At 41.1% G+C, this 19260-nt stretch overlaps 1 protein-coding gene across 6 annotated transcripts in view; it reads right to left on the reverse strand.

Moving 5' to 3' along the window:
* The window catches only part of TJP1 (tight junction protein 1), a 108492-nt gene extending 89830 nt beyond the window's left edge, over positions 1–18662 (reverse strand). For all 6 annotated transcript variants that reach the window (XM_061158880.1, XM_061158879.1, XM_061158878.1 and 3 more), the window contains exon 1: positions 18508–18662. In XM_061158880.1, the coding sequence (XP_061014863.1) occupies positions 18508–18534 (27 nt within the window). In that variant the 5' untranslated portion in view covers positions 18535–18662. The remainder of the gene's footprint in view (positions 1–18507) is intronic.
* Positions 18663–19260: the final 598 nt, after the last annotated feature.

Genomic DNA, 19260 nt, shown 5'->3' on the forward strand with positions numbered 1-19260 from the left:
AAAACTGGTGGGTGAGTGCTTGAGGATTAACATGATTAGCACAGCCTCAATCCTCTCCTCCAAAATATTTATAAATTAGAAATATAATAATTTTCCAGGAGAGAACATCATCGTAACCAAACTAAACATTACCAACAGTAAGATACATCACATCACGAAGTTCTTGACATGGCGTACAACATGATATCAAGTATTTTATAATATTCTTGCCAAAAATGCACCATCTCATCCCAGTGATGAAAACACAACAGAAACAGAACTAAAGAAAGTGAAAGTCACTCAGTCGTGTCCAACTCTTTGTGACCCCACGGACTATACAGTCTAAGGAATTCTCCAGGCCAGAATACTGGAGAGGGTAGCTGTTTCCCTTCTCCATGGCCTCTTCACAATCTGGGATCGAACCCAGGTCTCCCACATTGGAGAGGGCTTCTTTAGCAGCTGAGCCACTAGGGAAGCCCAAGAATACTGGAGTGGGTAGCCTATCCCCTCTCCAGGGGATCTTCCCAACCCAGGAATCAAACCAGGGTCTCCCATATTGCAGGAGGATTCTTTACTAACTGAGTTATCAGGGAAGCAAAACCAAACTAAAGGGCAGTCTAAAAAATAATCAGTTCTTTTCAAAAAGTCATAACAGAGGGAAAAATGAGGATCTGTTACAGATTCAAAGACACCAAAAAGAAGTAACAACTAAATGCAAAGTGAAATCCTGGAAGAGAAAAAGGACGAACTAGCAAAGTTCAAAAGTGGTCTGTCATTTAGTTATTATTGGATTGATGTGAACTTCTTATCCTTGATAGACATTCTACAGTTACAGTTATGGGAAATGTAGGGTGAATAGAATGAAAGATACAACTCTAGTATTTTTACAACTTTTCTATAACATTAACTCAAAATTTAAAAGTTTTTCCATAAACAGAGACTACTTAGAAACTGAGAAAGAATGTACAAGGGCTTAATTTCTAAAACATACAAACAATTCATGCAACCCAATATTTAAGAAAAAAAAAACCAATAAAAAAACAGACAGAAGACCTAAACAGGCATTTTTCCAAAGACATACAGATGGGCAAGAGACACATGAAAAGATGCTCAACCTCACTAATTATTAGAGAAATGCAAATCAAAACTACAATGAGGTATCACCTCACACCTGTCAGAATGGCCATCATCAAAAAAATCTACAAACGATAATTGCGAGAGGGAGATACTTGCATGAACCCAGACTGTCATACAGTGAGCTAAGAGAAAAACAAATATCATATAGTATCGCTTATGGTACAAATGAATTTACTTGTAAAGCAGAAATAGAAACAAAGATATAGAAAACAAACCTGTGCACACCTAAGGGGGATGGGGGTGGGATGAACTGGGGGATCAGGACTGACATAGATACACTATTGATACTTTGTAGATTGATACTAAAGTAGATAACTAATGATAACCTATTATACAGCACAGGGAACTCTACTCAATGCTCTGTGGTAACTTAAATAGGAAGGAAATCCAAAAAAGGGATATATGTGTATGTCCAGCTGAGTCACTGTGCTAGACAACAGAAAGTAACACACTGTAAAGCAATTATACTCTAATAAAAATTAAACAAACAAACATACATCACCCTAAAAATAGAGCTACCACATGATCCTGCAACCCCACTCCTGGGCATATATACAGGGATTAAAAGATACATACCATTATATATAAAATAAACAGGGACCTACTGTATAGCACAGGGAACTGCAATAGCAGGATCAGCAGTAGCTGATAGTAACCTATAACGTAAAAGAATCTGCAGCTAAACACTTGAAACATGACATTATAAATCACTATGCTGCTGCTGCTGCTAAGTCACTTCAGTCGTGTCTGACTCTGTGCGACCCCACAGACAGCAGCCCACCAGGCTCCCCCGCCCCTGGCATTCTCCAGGTAAGAACACTGGAGTGGGTTGCCATTTCCTTCTCCAATGTATGAAAGTGAAAAATGAAAGTGAATTCGCTCAGTCATGTCCGACTCTTAGCGACCCCATGGACTGCAGCCTACCAGGTTCCTCCGTCCATGGGATTTTCCAGGCAAGAGAAGTATACTTAAATTAAAAGTAAATATTCACAGAGCAAAAAAAAAAAAAAAGAGGAAAGAGGAATGATAATGACAAGAGTTAAGGAGCTCAAGATTGCTGGTACCAAAAAATGTCATCTTGATTACATGTGCTTTGAGCAGAACATCTAAGAAGTCACATTCTGAGCTATCATATATAGGCAAATTTGTCAAATTCCTAACAAAATCAAAACCATTCTTTCTTTAGATGCTAAAATAAAGAAAATAATCAACTCACTGAAGGAACCTGAATGGGTAATTAATATACCTGTTTTGTGGAGTTTCTTACATTTTTCCTTCTCACTAAACCACTATTTGATTTTCAAAAAAAAAAAAAAGGTTTCAGAAAATCTTTTCAATTTCTAAATAATAAAATATATGAAAAACCATGCTACTTTTCTAACAAAGCACTTAATGAAAAAACAGCAAATCTGTACAAATGTGTACACTACACATTTCTTTAAAAGGTCACACCTTTAAAATCAGCCTCCTTACTTCACCTCAATCCTAAAACTAAACAAATCACAGAATGTCTGAGGTAAGGTCACAAGCTGCATCTCAGCTGCTTAGCCTCACGCAGGCTCAATCCCCTGGGCCAGACAGCTCACTAAAATTAAGGTGGGAGCAGCAACAGATCAGGTTCAGTGAGAAGGAAGTAAATGCACCAGTTAGAATGACAGTCACTGGGTATCAAAGCTTAAGACTTCTTCCACACACACCAGAGAAGCAGCATATTTGTTTTCACATAAAACTGGGCTTTTTAAAGTAACCTGCAAAAGTTTCATTTTACCTCAGACTTTCCAGCTTGTGGAGCCTCCGGGCCTTCTCTTCTGTGTCAGTGGTCCTCTATCAGAAACATCCTGCCATCAAGAAGCTCAATCATCGAACTGGACTTCCATTTCAGTAAACGCTTCATCCACTGCTTACCATCTTTTCATAACCTTCTGCTCCTATTCCCAGGGCAAATCTATATCACTTTTTAGCTGTAGCCAGTTGGGGCTCTTAAAGGCATAGTGCCTTTTTTTTCCTGCTTCGCTAAACTTGTTTCAAATATAAGAGCTTAATAAGCAATTTTTTTTAAATGTAGAAAAATAATCTGCAAATATCTAACATATATATATATACATATATGTGTGTATATATATGTGTATGTGTGTGTGTGTGTATATATATATATAAAATTCATATCCAGAAAACACAAAAGAATTCCTATCAACAAAGACAGAGCACCTAACAGAGAAGATGGACTGCGGTCTTGAGGGGAGCACTTCAAACAAGAGGACATCAAAATGGTCAGTAAGCTTGTGAAAAAAGTGCTCTACTTCCTTACTCAACAGGGTAATACAAATTGAAAACACAACTAAAAGCTACTATACAACCATACAAGAAGCTTAAAAAGAACAAAAAAACAGTAATGAACACTCTAATCAGAACTCGGCACTGGTGGGACTGCAAACTGGTATCACGGCTTTGGGAAACTAGCAAAAACTAAGCACATTGGATGACCAATCAACAGAAACGTGTCCACATATGCACAAGAATTTATGTATAAGAATGTTCACAAAAGCACTATTCTTAACAGTCAAAAACCGGAAACAATCTACAATAATCTAGATGCCCACCAATGATGCAACATTCAGTCAATGGAATATTACAGCCATGAAATGAATAAACTCAACCTACGGAATCCCTGGTGGCTCGGACGGTAAAGAATCTGCCTGCAATGCAAGAGACCCAGGTTCTATCCCTGGGCCGGGAAGATCCCTGGAGAAGGACATGGCTACCCATGCCAGTATTCTTGCCTGGAGAATCCCATGGACAGAGGAGCCTGGCGGGCTACAGTACATGGGGTTCCAAGAGTCACACACAACTGAGCAATTAATACACATAAGTAAATACGGATGAACGCTGCTCCATACTGAACAGAAGAACCCACACATAAGTACATATTTCCATTTAAGTTTAATAACAGGCTTAAAAAAAAAAAAAAAAAAAAAAAAAACACTGCAGAAGAAAAGGTCCTGGGGCAAACTATCAAGTTATGGCCTCTGAAGACTCACCATAAGGCGCATCCACAATTAATGGTGTGACACTGAGGCATGAGTAAATAGACCACGGAATAATGGAAAAATTCTTAAAACAGAAAGTGAAGTCGCTCAGTCGTGTTCAACTCTTTGCAACCCCGTGGACTGTAGCCTACCAGGCTCCGCCGTCCATGGAATTTTCCAGGCAAAAGTACTGGAGTGGGTTGCCATTTCCTTCTCCAGAGGATCTTCCTGCCTCAGGGATTGAACCCAGGTCTCCTGCATTGCAGGCGGATGTTTTACCATCTGCCACCTGGGAAGCCCTACCTTCCAATAAATGGAAAATCAGTGTGTGAGAAAAGTAATGTCTCAAGTCACTGAGATAGAGATGCACTTTTTAATAAACGCTGCTAGAACATCCAGGCTGTCACTTGGAAAAAACATATATTAGATTTATATCTCACCAAGCACAAGAATAACCTTCCAATGAATTTAGAGATCTAAATGTAAAAAATGAAATGAAAGACATAGTAGAAGAAAACTTGAGTGGATTCCTCTTTAATGATGGTGTAGGCAAAGGCTTTCTAAGAATAACTCAATACGTAAGGGATATACAATAAATTTAAATACACAAAAGATTTTAAAAGTATGCCTGACCAAAATAGAAACATGAATATTTTCATTTAATTATGACTGAGTCTGAACATTGTTTCAAACCTTAATATCCTTTTTGTGAAATATCTTTTTCCCATTTTTTAACTGAACTTTTGTTCTCCCTGCAGTTTTGGATTTGTGAGAGTCAGTATCTCAAGTGTGAGAGCCAGTATGAGCCAGTATATCTAATATATAAAGAAATCCAAAACTGCAGGGAGAAGAACAAAAATTCAATTAAAAATGGGAAAAAGATATTTCACAAAAGGATATTACAGTTTGAAATGATGTTCGGACTCAGACATAATTAGAGAAATGCAAATTAAAATAACACCAAGATAAATCCAAAACTGCACAGAGAAGGAAAAAAATTCAATTAAAAGTTGAGAAAAAGATATTTCACAAAAAGGGTATTAAGATTTGAAAAGATATTCAAACTCAGTCATAATTAGAGAAATGCAAATTAAAATAATACCAAGAATCACAAGCTGAAATCAATGTCGCTGAAGAAATATCAACAGCCTCAGATATGTAGATGATACCATTCTAATGATAGAAAAAGTAGAGGAACTGAAGAGCCTCTTGATGAGGGTGAGAGAGGAGAGTGAAAAAAGCTGGCTTAAAAACTCAACTTCAAAAAACTAAGCTCATGGCATCCAGGCAAATAGAAGGGAAAAAAGTAGAAGTAGTGACAGATTTTATTCTCCTGGGATCCCAAATCACTGTGGATGGTGACTGCAGCCATGAAATTAAAAGACGCTAGTTCCTTGAAAGAAAAGCTATGACAAACCTAGACAGGGTATTAAGAAGCAGAAACATCACTTTGCTGACAAAGGTATAGTCTGTATAGTCAAAGCTATGATTTTTCCAGTAATTATGTACTGCTGTGAGAGCTGGACCACAAAGAAGACTGAGTGCCAGAAGAATTGATGGTAACTACCACAGGGAAAACGCAGACCCAGAAATCCTACAGGACAAACAATTCTGCTCCTCACCAGTAAGACTGCACCACAGGCGGGCAGAACAGAGCCAGATGGGGGGAGTCTTACAGCTTAGAGACTGCAGACACACCAACCACAATGGGAGGTGTTTACTTGGATGCGGAATTTTTTTTTAAATATGTTTCAAGAGGAAGTTGATACTTCAGACAAAAAAACTGCACACTGACTAAATGGTGGATTTTTTTCATTTAGAAATTATTTTTAAAGTGTGGTAACAATATAACTTTTTTTAAAAAAAGAGTTCTTGCAGCATGTATACTATCTATGGTGAAACAGATCACCAGCCCAGGTGGGATGCATGAGACAAGTGCTCGGGCCTGGTGCACTGGGAAGACCCAGAGGAATCGGGTGGAGAGGGAGGTGGGAGGGGGGATCGGGATGGGGAATACGTGTAAATCTATGGCTGATTCATATCAATGTATGACAAAACCCACTGAAATGTTGTGAAGTAATTAGCCTCCAACTAATAAAAAAAAAAAAAAAAAAAAGAGTTCTTGGACTTCACTGGTATTACAGTGCATAGGAATTCCCCTGTCAATGTGGGGGACACAGTTCTTGGTCTAGGAATATCCCACATGCCTCAGGGCAACTAAGCCCATACATTACAACTACTGAGCCTTAGTGCTACAACTAATAAAGTCCACTTGCCCTAGAGCCTGTGCTCTGTGATGAGAAGTTACCACAATGAGAAGCCCACACACTGCAACTAGAGTAGCCTGCCCACTGCCACAAGAGAAAGCCTGTGCACACAGCAATGAAGACCCAGTGCAGTCAGAAACAATAAGTATTTTTTAAAAAACTACCTTTAAATAGAAAATGTTATCTTTTAGAGATACATACTTTGCTTTGGCCACCTGATGCGAAGAGATGACTCACTGGAAAAGACCCTGATGCTGGGAAAGACTGAGGGCAGCAGAAGGGAACAACAGAGGATGAGATGGTTGGATGCCATCATTAACTCAATGGACAGGAGTTTGAGCAAACTCCAGGAGATAGTGAAGGACAGGGAAGCCTGGTGTGCTGCAGTTGATGGGGTTGCAAAAAGTCAGACAGGACTTAGCAAGTGAACACATTTAAATATTAGCAGATGAGAAGACAAGTCTGGTATTTGCTTTGAAATAATGGGGGAGACAATACAATGGGTAGAGAAGTATAGATGGAACAAGACGGCCATAACTGACAACCAGGCCTTGATGCTAGTGTGGGGATTCATTATACTCATTTACTTTTGTATGGTCTTGAAATTTTTCCACTTAAAAAAAATGGGGGTGGGGGGGTGGGGGGTAATTGAGGGGACTAGAAGTTAATTACTGAATCTAGGAAAGGCCTGACCAAGAATCCTGCGACAAGATGCCAAGCAGGTAAGCCACGCTTCAGCGGGCTGGCTCCTCCAGCAGCTGTCTCCTCTTTTTGTAAGGACAAGTGCACACGTCCTGGAGACGCACAACAACTTCTGCAAGTTTCTCGGCTAAATGTAACCTGGTCTATGAGCAGTAACAAGCACCAGAGAAAACGGTGCCCCTGGTCTAGAAGCGGCATCAGATTCTAATCAAATAGGCACCAGACAAGGAGGTAACACGCTGTTGTGCAGGACAGGATAGGGAGAGCACAGGGTGTTTTCTGGGCTCAGAGCAAGGCTCTCATGGAGAAGAGCTGGGCCAGGGCTCTACGAGGAAAATGGTCACAGAGGCCGCAGAGATCTGGCCACTCCAGCAGAGAAACAGCCACTCCCAGCCGAGGCCACACCCAGAGGAACAAGGTGGTCTGGGAGTCTAGCTTTGACCTCGGCTTTTTAAAATGAAGGAAGAACCTGCCAGACCAGAAGTGGCAGTTCATCGAATCACAATCATCTTCAGCAGCCTCAACACTGACCTGACCAGACACACAAAGGAAAAGCAGCTCAAACTGGAAGGACTGGTTTGGGTGCATACCAAGACCCAGAGCATAGCTACAAGGAAACCTGGTGGGGAAGGTCCTAAGATGTGCGGTGGCTTTCAGAAGAGGCTCTGCAGAGACTCAAAGACCAGCAGGTCCTTCTGAGACATAATTAAGTAGACTACCTCCACCAGGACCGGGCCAGGAGTCAGGGCTGAAGTCACCACTGCAGATGCTGAAATGGGCTTATTTAATAAGCTGATAATCAGTTCTTTAAAGAAAGAAGAATTGGCACAAATGCTGGGTGAACAAGGGACAGAGAGTCCCTCATTTCTTCCAGGTGGAGAAAACAGTATGTGCAATAGCCCTAGGGTAAGAAAGCACTTTCCACATTATACTTTCACAATATCTACATTTATTATATGCTCAACACTGTGTTAAGCTCGGTGATAATGTGACACATCAAGGTGACCTTTGCTCTCATGGAGCTTAAAGTCTAATGGGAGAATCAAATGATTAAGAAATGTCACAACTCAACCTATTATCACAAGCTTAAATATTCTAAAGGAAAGAATGAGAGCCATGAGAGGAACTAAAGACAGTCAGGAAGTTCAGTACCTGCTCAAAAGGACAGTGCAGGTTGAGAACGGAGCCCAGGGTGGCAGGGTGGGGAGATGCATGGTGAGGCTAAAGGAGTAGGCAGGGACCAAATAACCCTGTAAGAATTTATTGAATTTATTGTGAAATTTGGTCTTTACTTGTAAAGGCAATTAAGATGCAGAGGAGTTTAAGGAGGAGCACATGTACTGGGGCCATTTTAAAAAGACTCAATGGAAAAGACCTGACGCTGGGAAAGACTGAGGGCAAAAGGAGAAGAGGTGACAGAGAATGAGGTGGTTGGATGGTATCACCTACTCAATGGACATAAATCTGAGCAAATTCTGGGAGACAGTGAAGGACAGGGAAGTCTGGAGTACTGTAGTCCATGGGATTGCAGGGAGTTGGATATGACCTAGCAAGTGAACAAGAACAACAAAGGGAGACGAGGTGTGATATATATGTGCGTGCATGCTAAGTGACCCTATGGACTGTAGCCCACCAGGCTTCTCTGTCCATAGGGATTCTCCAGATAAGAACATTAAAGTGGGTTGCCATGCCCTCCTCCAGGGGATCTTCCCGAACCAGGGATCAAACCTGCATCTCTGAGGTTTCCTGCTTTGGCAGACGGGTTCTTTACCACTAGCGCCATCTGGGAAGCCCAACATGTGTTCACATGTGTCTCTGTGCGCTAGAGGAGCAGGATGTGAACGGTAGACAATACAGATGGAACAAGTGGAGAGATACGAGGTGCTCAGGTGAAAAGGAATTTCCTAATTGGTGATTCACCATACTGAACAGGTCGCCCAACTGGACTGGGTGCACTGAAGTAGGGATAGTCTTTCATCTCTAATCCCTAATTCATCAGAATAAAGACTGCATCTCTTCCTCAGCGTTACTGTAAAAACATTTTCGAAAGCAACTCAGGAACTTCCTCTGGACCACAGCACATCTTACTGGTCTGGGGCTCAACCAACCTCCATCCTGTATTAAATAAACAAGTACATACACACACGAATATACAGAGTAAGTAGATGTTTGTGTGAGTGTACACACACAGAAATATCATAATTCCCATACTCCTCTTCCCTGCTATTAAGATGGGCTTCACTGAGCATGCCAGCTAACATGGCAGTGCCCCTGTTTCAGGCAGAGTGGCGTGTACCAGCGCCCTGAGTGTGGGTGCTGGGACCACGCCCTCCCCTGTGAGAGGGGAACAGTGTTGACTGGTGGCTCCAGATGCAGACTCCAGAGCCTGAACTCAGGATACAGGGACACACACACAAGGTTATTCAGTGACAACCTTCTCAGTTCTTACCCTGCCTGACCTCTCTCTGCACAGGCATGGTCTGGTGACAGATCCCTCTTTGGGACTCTCTGGTCCCCAGCTGGTCTCCCTCTGTGCCACGACACTCAGACCACATGCAAATTAAGAGCTTCATCAAAAGACCATCAAGAGAACCACCACATTGGAAAATACACCTACAACACATAACCAACTAGCTTTTATCCAAAGATAAAAAACGAAGCAAGTCAGTAAGAAGATAATTCCAAAGAAAAATAGGCAAAAGACTCAAACAGGCCATTAACATGAAAAGTTGCTCAACTTCATCTAGTCAAAAAAATAAAAAGAAAATGAAAACTTCAGTGAGATTTACTAGAGACCAACCAGAAGGGCTAAAATTAGTGTCTGATAATACCAAGTCTTTGTGAAAATGCAGAGCAATAAAAAGTCTCATTCACTGATGATGATGAGTATAAACCGGTATAATCTTTCTAGAGAAGACACTGTCTACTAAAATTGAAGACACACTAAACAATCCAGGAGCAATTCCATCCCTAACTACATCTTAAGAGAAATATGTGCACATGTTCACCAAGAGAGTTACCCCAAGTGTTCACGGGAGCATTATTCTTAATAGTCCAAATTAGTAAATACCCCAAATGTCCATCAACAGTAATAAACTGTAGTACAGTCACACAATAGAATACTAAACAGATATGAAGATGAATGAATTCATAATGTCACAACACACGAATCTTTAAAACATAAATTTAGAACAGTGCCTGTCTTGGGGAAAGAATGGAGTTGGCAGGAAGAGCCTAACACAGGGGTCTTAGGGTAGGACAGCAGCTCTGTTGGCAGGATAATGCTGCCAGGTAGGGATGCTGTCAGGTAGGGGTGAGGGAGCAAGTGAGGAGCCCACAATGTTGTATGCCCTAACCTGGGTGGTGTTTACATGGGCATTCACTTTGTGGTAATTCACTAATGTACACATGCTTTCTGTACTTTTACATAGATATTAAGTTTCACAATAAAAAAGTACATTAAAAAAAATGAAGTCAGCTGGCAACATGTAAGTCAAAGTAACTTACATAAAATCTGGGATTCCGACCTGTCCTGAAAAACCAGACAATTTGGGCCTGCCTTCCTCCAGGCCAGCAACAACCCGCTGGGGTTGGGCAAACACCCTTCCTTCAGAGCAGCTCCTGCTGTCTGGCCGCACTGCACCCTCTCTTCCACCCTCTGGTCCGACTCCTGTGCGTCACAGTGCACCTAACACCATTCCCTCCTCCTCTCCCTGACACTCCTTACAACACAGGAACGTAAAAGCACGTGCACGTGTGAATTACAAAGCCTAGAATCAAGTATGCCGCTAGCCAGAGCAGTAAATTTAACCTCAGATTCCTCACCTATAAAACAGATGTCCTAGGAGCGCCTACAACAATTGCTAAGATGAGACAATGCACATAAAACAGCTAGCTTAGTATTCTCATGGAAACAGCACTCAGTATTAGGAGGATTTTATTTATTATTAATACACAGTTCTCATATTTATGCCTAGAATGTAAATCTGCTTGCCATGGCCACCGAGTTCTGACTATACAGGAAATACAGTATCAAAATATGGGTTGATATACATTTAATTAAATATCCCTACATGTATCACTATTTAAAAAAGAAAAACAACATATAAATCTTCCAAAGTTCCTTTACATGACACCACTGGGAAAGACTTCCTACGATTATACTTTGAAAAGTACACTTGTGTTTACTTGTTTTTGCCAAAGCACATATTTCTCCCCATCAGGGCTTTTACTGGTCTCATCGGCGTCAGGTGAATGGATACTTATGAAAATACACTTTAAGATAATGGATTTTAAGACCTCAGTCATAAAATGCCCTCAAAATTAAAACTGACTTTTCAAAGTAACATCCTATGAACACCAAAAGCAGCTTATTTTTCACATACTTTTTGTGTCCCAATGCCTAGCCAATATACTTATCTAATTCTTGCCCTTCAGTAAAGTACATGTTTTTCTCCAAAACCCCACAGAAGTCTAATTCAAACTACTTTTTCCAGAAGCCGATCTGGCATTAAGTCCTCCCTAAAAAGGAACACTATGAATTTTATCCACAACTACAATGAAAGCTAATGAACTAGTCACCCTCAACACCCATCAACTAACAGACACCACGCTGAGCAGGAGAAGCCATACACAATAGAACCCACACCGGAAGATTCTGTTTGTATGAAGTTCACAGGCAAAACCACAGTGTTTACAGAATGTGTAAGTGGTAAAATTATAAAGGAAAACTAGAAAATAAGTACTATGGAAGATTCTTGTGATCTCTGGAGAAAGCAGGTTATGACAGAAATGGCCTGCTGGGGTGCCAGTCCCACCATCATTTACAGCATTAAAACGGCCCTAAGTACAGCGCAGTGATGTGTTCACTGCTCTACTTCTACCACCTACAACCGTGCCCAGTACACACTAGGCTAGCAGAGAATACCCGCTGAATATAGAAAACAGTTTCAAAGCTCCAAACTCTTAGTATTTCAGAGCTGACTAGACCCTAAACATAACAGTGACAGACAGCTTACTGTCCATTTTCCATTTCAATATATTCAACATATAAATAAATTGCTTTGTAATTATTAACCTTTTTGTCCTATTCAGACTTTCACCAAATGCATGCATACAATACATACACGAATGTATCTAGAGTCAACTGAAATTTTTCTTAATTAACAAAAGAAAATGCAGAAGCTCATGTGTTACACCAAGTCCAGGCTCTAAACAGGATTCCATGATCTTTCCCCAACCAAAAAAGCACACCAGAGAGCTATGCTATTGTATCAATAAGATGACCTCAAGTGAGTTTAGAGGAAAAAATGCAAAATTCTTTTGATCTTAAAAATGACATATTTCACAACTGATTATGACAATATAGACCAACTAGAAATTATAAGCCTTTAGAGGACAGGGATCCAAAACAAACTGTGCTCAACTAATGCTCACTGAACTAACAAAAAAGAATGTCATTACTGAGGGCCTCCTAAATTTTAGCATTATGTACTGAATTGGAGAAGACTCTTGAGAGTCCCTTGGACTGCAAGGAGATCCAACCAGTCCATCCTAAAGGAGATCAGTCCTGGGTGTTCATTGGAAGGACTGATGCTGAAGCTGAAGCTCTAATACTTTGGCCACCTGATACAAAGCACTGACTCATTTGAAAAGACCCTAATGCTGGGAAAGATTGAGGGCAGGAGGAGAAGGGGACAACAGAGGATGAGATGGTTGGATGGCATCACTGACTCAATGGGCATGGGTTTGGGTGGACTCCGGGAGTTGGTGATGGACAGGGAGGCCTGGCGTGCTGCGGTTCATGGGGTTGCAAAGAGTCGGACACAACTGAGCGACTGAACTGACTTGAGAGAACAATCATAAATTAAGTTTAATTCACTTATCAAAACTGTGCACAAATCCAAAAGATTACTAATGACAATTTGAAAAGAGTGAAAATCCCTAAAACAGCCAAGAAATAAAATGAACTTTCACTCTTTAGGATGTACACTATTTTAAAAAACAAAATATATTTCAGGCAAATTTTTTAAAAAATTTAAATTAAACCAGATATATGCTAATTTTATGTTCCTATTTAGTATCCAAGTAATATTCATTCCAGTCTTCAGCTCCCTCTGGGCACGATAAACTAGAATGACTGAGACCACTCATCAATCAACTCATTTCCCAGCATGCTACCAGCATGAGTGAGTTAGGGTGTTCTAACATATACCAAAATGCACCTACACAGAAATAAAAACCTGTCTTCTGATACATCCCAAAGTTAAGGGCTTTCTGAGACTGAGTATTTAACACAATAAATCTCAAATGGTAATTTATGGTACAAATTTTGGCAATATTGATTTTATCATGTTAAAACAGTGCTTTGAGTCACTATCTTCATCCACTTCTAGGATATAAAATGCAATTCCCTACCCTTGTAGTCACCACACATGTCTTATTACTATGGATCTGTTTAAGAAGGCATGGAAATCAAGCACCTGGCTAGCCCATCAAGGAGCAACTTGAACCCACTCTTGTCTGCAATAAATAAATTAGGAAGTACTCTAGGTCACCAAAAGCAAAAGGCCTATTTTTATTGCTGACTTGTATTAGAAACACTGTACTGAAACAGGTCCAACTTAGATTCAAAACTTGGTGAACTGTTCTAATGTCTCTTTCTACAAGATTTAAAAGTTAAGCTAAAGAGATTTTTCAAGATTCCCTTCGAAAATTCAGAGATGCAAAGCAAGTTCAAGTCAAATGTTTCAGAATCACTCTAGAAACTATCTTTTAATCTTAACATTTGATCAAAAACTCTACTAATAAAAAAGAACTCTGCTTGTCCCAGAGCTAGTCTCCAGCCCCAGGAGGCTGGTAAGTGTTGGACGTTGAGTGGGTGACTGCACAGGGCCTGCAGTGAGCGGTGGCCAGGCAGCCAGGGATCAGTGGCACCACACTTAAGATTTACAGTCAGACTCCTAGTCTTTCATTGGATTCAATTTTTATCATGTCAGAGCTACATCAATAAACAGGATTACATTTCCAAATTTTTCACCAAAATTATTATTTTTAATGACATTTTCCTTAGCAGCTAGTCTGTCTTGTTTATACTCAGTTCTATTCTTAGAACGACACTGAGTTTACATTTGGTCTCTAATAGAAAAAAGATTAAAGAATAAGTAAAAGTCAGAGCCAGTACATTGTTAACAGGATTGAAAAAAAGAAAAGAAGTGAAACTACTGTAATCTTTCTCCTTCAAACCAAACAGGAAACGGGACTCCATCTACTAGCCCACAGCTTGGAGAACTGCAGATGGGTCTTAACGGCATGACTTGTAGGTGTGGATGGCTGACCTCTGTCACTCACTGACAGTCACCGAAACACAGCATCGGTCTTTCTTAAATACAAAATAAAAGTTTTCAAGTCCCTAAAATGAAATCATCACCATTCTCAAAAAGGAAAGAAAAGAAAAAAGGGTCTTTCCTAATAGCACAGAGCAATTTCTGCTACTAAACAATCGGGCGGGGGGCGGGGCAGAACTGTGCAATCTGAAAAGCACCTATCTAATGGAACTGTCCTAAAACGAACTCGAGAGCTGTAAATGTGGTCAGGGATTATCAACCAAGGATATAAAGGACAATTCTAACCATAAGCGTCTACAATGTCAAACACACTAACATAAAAAATTAAACATCTTTCCCTTAAATACTATAAAAACATTTCTAGTTAAAAACAGGACATATGTATACCTATGGCCGATTCATGTTGATTTTGATAAAAAACAAAATCTTGTAAAGCAATTATCTTTCAATTAAAAACAAAGAAAATTTTTTAAAAGTATTACACAAACTTGATAGGTACAGAAAAATATTACCACAGTGAAGCTCAATAAACACTGAAAGACACAAATGAATTTTCATAAAGCACCATGATTTTTCAGTTTACCTTTAAAGTAGCAAGAGGGCTTCCCCAAAGCAAATACACACCAATCACAAAGTATCAAAACTAAAACTGTCATAGTAGCCACGCAAGACAATTCCCATCTACAAGGACTAATTTTGTAATTATTTTTGTTCATTTAGCTATATTCTACAGTTTTTAACTTTCAAATGATCAGCTATTAAGGATACAATAAATCAATTCCTACTAAGTGCCTTAAATAATTTCCATACTAAAGTACACTAAAATTTTAGAAATAATCTGGGGAAAAAATTGGAAACTTTTAAGCGGAGAAATCTGTAACAGAACAATGCTACATTTTATTGTTTCCTCTGGAGTGAACAGCTTGACTCCACAAGCTGCTGAACTTCCTTCAGACTCTCTGATTCAACCAATGGGAATGTTTCTAACTATTCCTGTCATTTTCTCACATAATTAAACAATTTCTTGGTGAGACAGAACTATCCTCAAATTCCTGGTTTCAATTTTTGAATCATTTGCATCAGGTACACTAGTGATTCCGTTTGCAAATTCAGATATATATATATATATCACAGATTAAAACTTTTCCTTTATTACGTAAGTTAATATACCCAGAGAAGCCCTTTCCACTGAGGACTTTTTTTTAAGCCTCCTACACTTTCTTCTAGTATTTTATGATTTATCGTCTCTGCATGTTTTTCAAACATTTCAAATGGATATTTTTGGAGGGGGATGGCCTAAGGGCAGAAACAACATATATATTTTCAAAGGATAGTCAACAGTCCCAGCACCGGATACTGACATCCTTTCTCTCCAGAAATCTACCCCGTTATTTTTATCAGTCTCAATTTCCTCTCCTGTAGGTTAGGTGAATTTGGGTAAGTTACCTTATCTGTTTCAATTTCTGCATCCAAAAACTGGGGATAACAGTAGTGTTCATTTCATAGGGATACTATAAGAATTAAAAGTTAATTCACGTTAAGCACTTAGAACAATAGCTAACACACATTAAATGCTGATGACCATAATCACTAAAAACTCGTAAACACACAGATGTTTCTGGACTCTGCAATGCCAATGTCTATTCCTGAACTAAAACACTGCTTCAAATTACTCTGAATTTATAACACATCAGATTTTCTAATAGGGCTTCTTCTTCTGAACTTTCACAATTATCCATTTATTTTATCAGATAAACCTTCTCATAGACACATTAAGTTTTCTAGAATACCACGCTGGAATTTCATTTGTAATTGTATTAACATTTATACGCCAACTCTAGGAAATGTGATATTTTCTACGATATCCTCCCCATTCAGAGATTATATTTTCTCATTTCACTTACTGAAGTTTTATGTCCTTTAAAGTTAAGTTACCAAAAAAAATAAAAATAAAAAATAAAGTTAAGTTACCAACAATCGCTGTATTTATTCCTAGGAAATGGCAACCCACTCCAGTATTCTTGCCTGGAGAATCCCATGGACAGAGAAGCCTGGTGGGCTACAGTCCATGGGGTCGCAAAGAGTCGGACACGACTGAGTGACTTCACTCACAACCTTTTTGGAGAAAGATTTAGTGGCATATATCAGAATTTTAAATGCACATAGATACCCTTTGATCCAGAAATTCCATTTTTAACAACGTGACACACAGTAATACCACACACATGCAGAAAAATAAAGGCTATTTATTACAAAATCCTGGAAGCAAGTTAAATGTGTATCAGTAATCATCTGTAGCCTATTCATGGAATGGAAAAATATTCAATCATTACAAAGAATACAGAATCAAAGATACTGACTTAGAGCAGAGTTCTACAAACTATGCTAAAAGCCAGAAAAGCAAGCTGCAAATTAATGTCTTTTTTTTTTTTTTTTAACAGAAGTGGGGGAAACAAAAATATCACATGTAAAGTATTGAGTACATTCACAGCCTGGTTCTTATTAAGCATTTTAATCATCTTAGAAAATTAAATGTGACTTGGTTCGTTGAGTATTATTTCATTTCCCCCATCTTTTACAGCCTTTCTCTATATAAGATTTCACAGTGGTCCCAAAACACAGCATTTTAGAAAAATAAGCTTTCAACTGACATTCTACTCAAATATTTTAAGAATGCAAACGTCCCTAAAATGTAATGTTTAACTACTGATACTTGTTAATATGCCATAAAATCTCAACACCATAATTCATGAGGAAAAGTATGACTCCTTCTAAAGCATCGTTTTACTATGGCAATCCACTGAAAACTTATTTCCCCACGTAAGTGAAATATCCTTTTTGGATATCAAGTGCCAGAGAGCACACTAGAGGAACACAGTGGCATTCTCTATAATATGGAAACAAAGCCTCTTCTCCCCGGAAAGCAAGTCCCAGGAAAGTAAATAGTGTAAGGCTATTTTAAAATCATGCGAAAATTTGCCGTTTATTCTAAATCTTTAGATCAAGTTTTACCTTTAGATTGGTCTTTATCAATGTAGAGCAAAAAGGTACACATAAAAGTTTTCTTAAAGAGAGCACACTAAATTCCTTACAAGAATTTATTCACTGCTAAACGTAACCGCTAACTGCCAGCCAAAAAACAGTCTTGAGTTAAGAAACTTTAGGGCCTAATTATGCCTGGTCCGAGATGTTATGAATAAACATCTCAAACAGAAAAGAAAAAAAACAAAACAAAAACATGACGCCAGCACCTGCTTAAGCACCTGATACTACTTAAAGTAATATATTGATTTTTAAGCGAGATTTTTACTCTTCATATTTCTGTATTCCCGCAACCGTTTACGGTGAAAAAGATTAAGCTGTACAAAAGGAGAAAAGAATATTAACTGATTTTTAGAAACTTCAGCTTTTTCATGTAACATACAAACTAGCTTCAAAGCACTGAGAAAATGGCACAGTACTTCAAAGCATATGAAAAAACTGATAGGAAAACGTTACTTTTTTAACGAACCCACAGGTCTTTGCCAACTTTTATTTTTAAAAGTTCACTGTCCATTTTCAAGGGCATTGTGCGGTACTTTTAAAAGTGTACCTCGAATTAAACTCTTAAAAAGTGTTAGGAAGTTAGTTTTTCCAATGTCACCTTAAATAAATAAAACAGCGAAAAGATCCAACCTACTCCACAGGGGCTGAGTGCCGTCCCAAAGCCATGTCGCGGGCGCGCGCATACCAGCGACAGTGACATCAGACCGAAACCACACGGTTTCGCCAGGGACCAGCCACTCCCGCAAAGACTGCAGCCGCCGGGGTGGCCCCGGCCCGCCCGCCGCGCCCCGCGCCCGGCTTCCCGGCGGGACCTGTTGCGCGTCCCCGCCCGCCCGGCTCCCTCCCGCCTCGGGCCCAGGCTGGAGCCGGGACTAGGGAGTGACGCCGCCGAAGTGCACCTGCCCGAGACCCGGCCGGCCCCGGCCCCGCCACCTCCACGGCCAGCCCGGCAGCCCACGGGCAGAGGGAGAAGGGCCCCCAACGGACGCTCCCCGCGGCGCTCACCTTGGCGGCCGCGGCCCTGGCGGACATCTTGTCTCTCCCGCGCCGCGCAACGATCCTCGGACCCGAGACTCAGCGCCGCCAGCCGCCGGCTCCTCACGCCGCGGCCCAGATAAACATCTCCCGGGAGCGAGCGGGGCGGGGGCTGGGGCGCCGGAGAGGCCCAGCCCACAGGGAGGGGACTCAACTCGGACAAAAGTCCGCGCCGCGCCCGCCCCGCCCGGGGCTCCCCGCGGGGTGCGCCCGGCCGGCGCCTCCTTCCGAGCGCTACGCCCGCAGCCAAGCCACGGGCACGTCGGCTCGCCGCTCGGATGCCTCGGGGCCTCCGCCGCCCGCAGCCCGCCCGCCGGCTCTTCGGGGGACGCTTTAGCACGTAACTTTCCGGGAGCGAGCCGCAGCAACGGGACGTGGCGTCGGCGGGCTGAGCCGGGGCCAGCAACCGCGGAAGGCCACGCAAACCTGCCGGCCCGGCCCGGCTCGGCCCACTGAGCATGCCCGGCCTTGGGGTGGGGGCTGGGGCGGTGCGATCGGCGGGGGCGGGGTCGTAGCAGGAGGGGCGGGGCCACGAGGGCGCGGGGCGAGCGGCCGGTCAGCTTCCTGTCCGGATGCGACCCCTGTCGCGGAAGGAAAAGCCCAGTTTCCGAAGTAACTTGGAGACGGAGTTTCCTGTTTGTTCGCAGCACGGGTCCGGCGGAAAGCGCCCCCGAGGAGCGAGCCCCCGCATACCCAGCCTTTGCGACTTGGAGAGAGACGCCC

Source organism: Dama dama, chromosome 13 (assembly GCF_033118175.1).
Source record: "Dama dama isolate Ldn47 chromosome 13, ASM3311817v1, whole genome shotgun sequence".
NCBI classification, from domain to species: domain Eukaryota; kingdom Metazoa; phylum Chordata; class Mammalia; order Artiodactyla; family Cervidae; genus Dama; species Dama dama.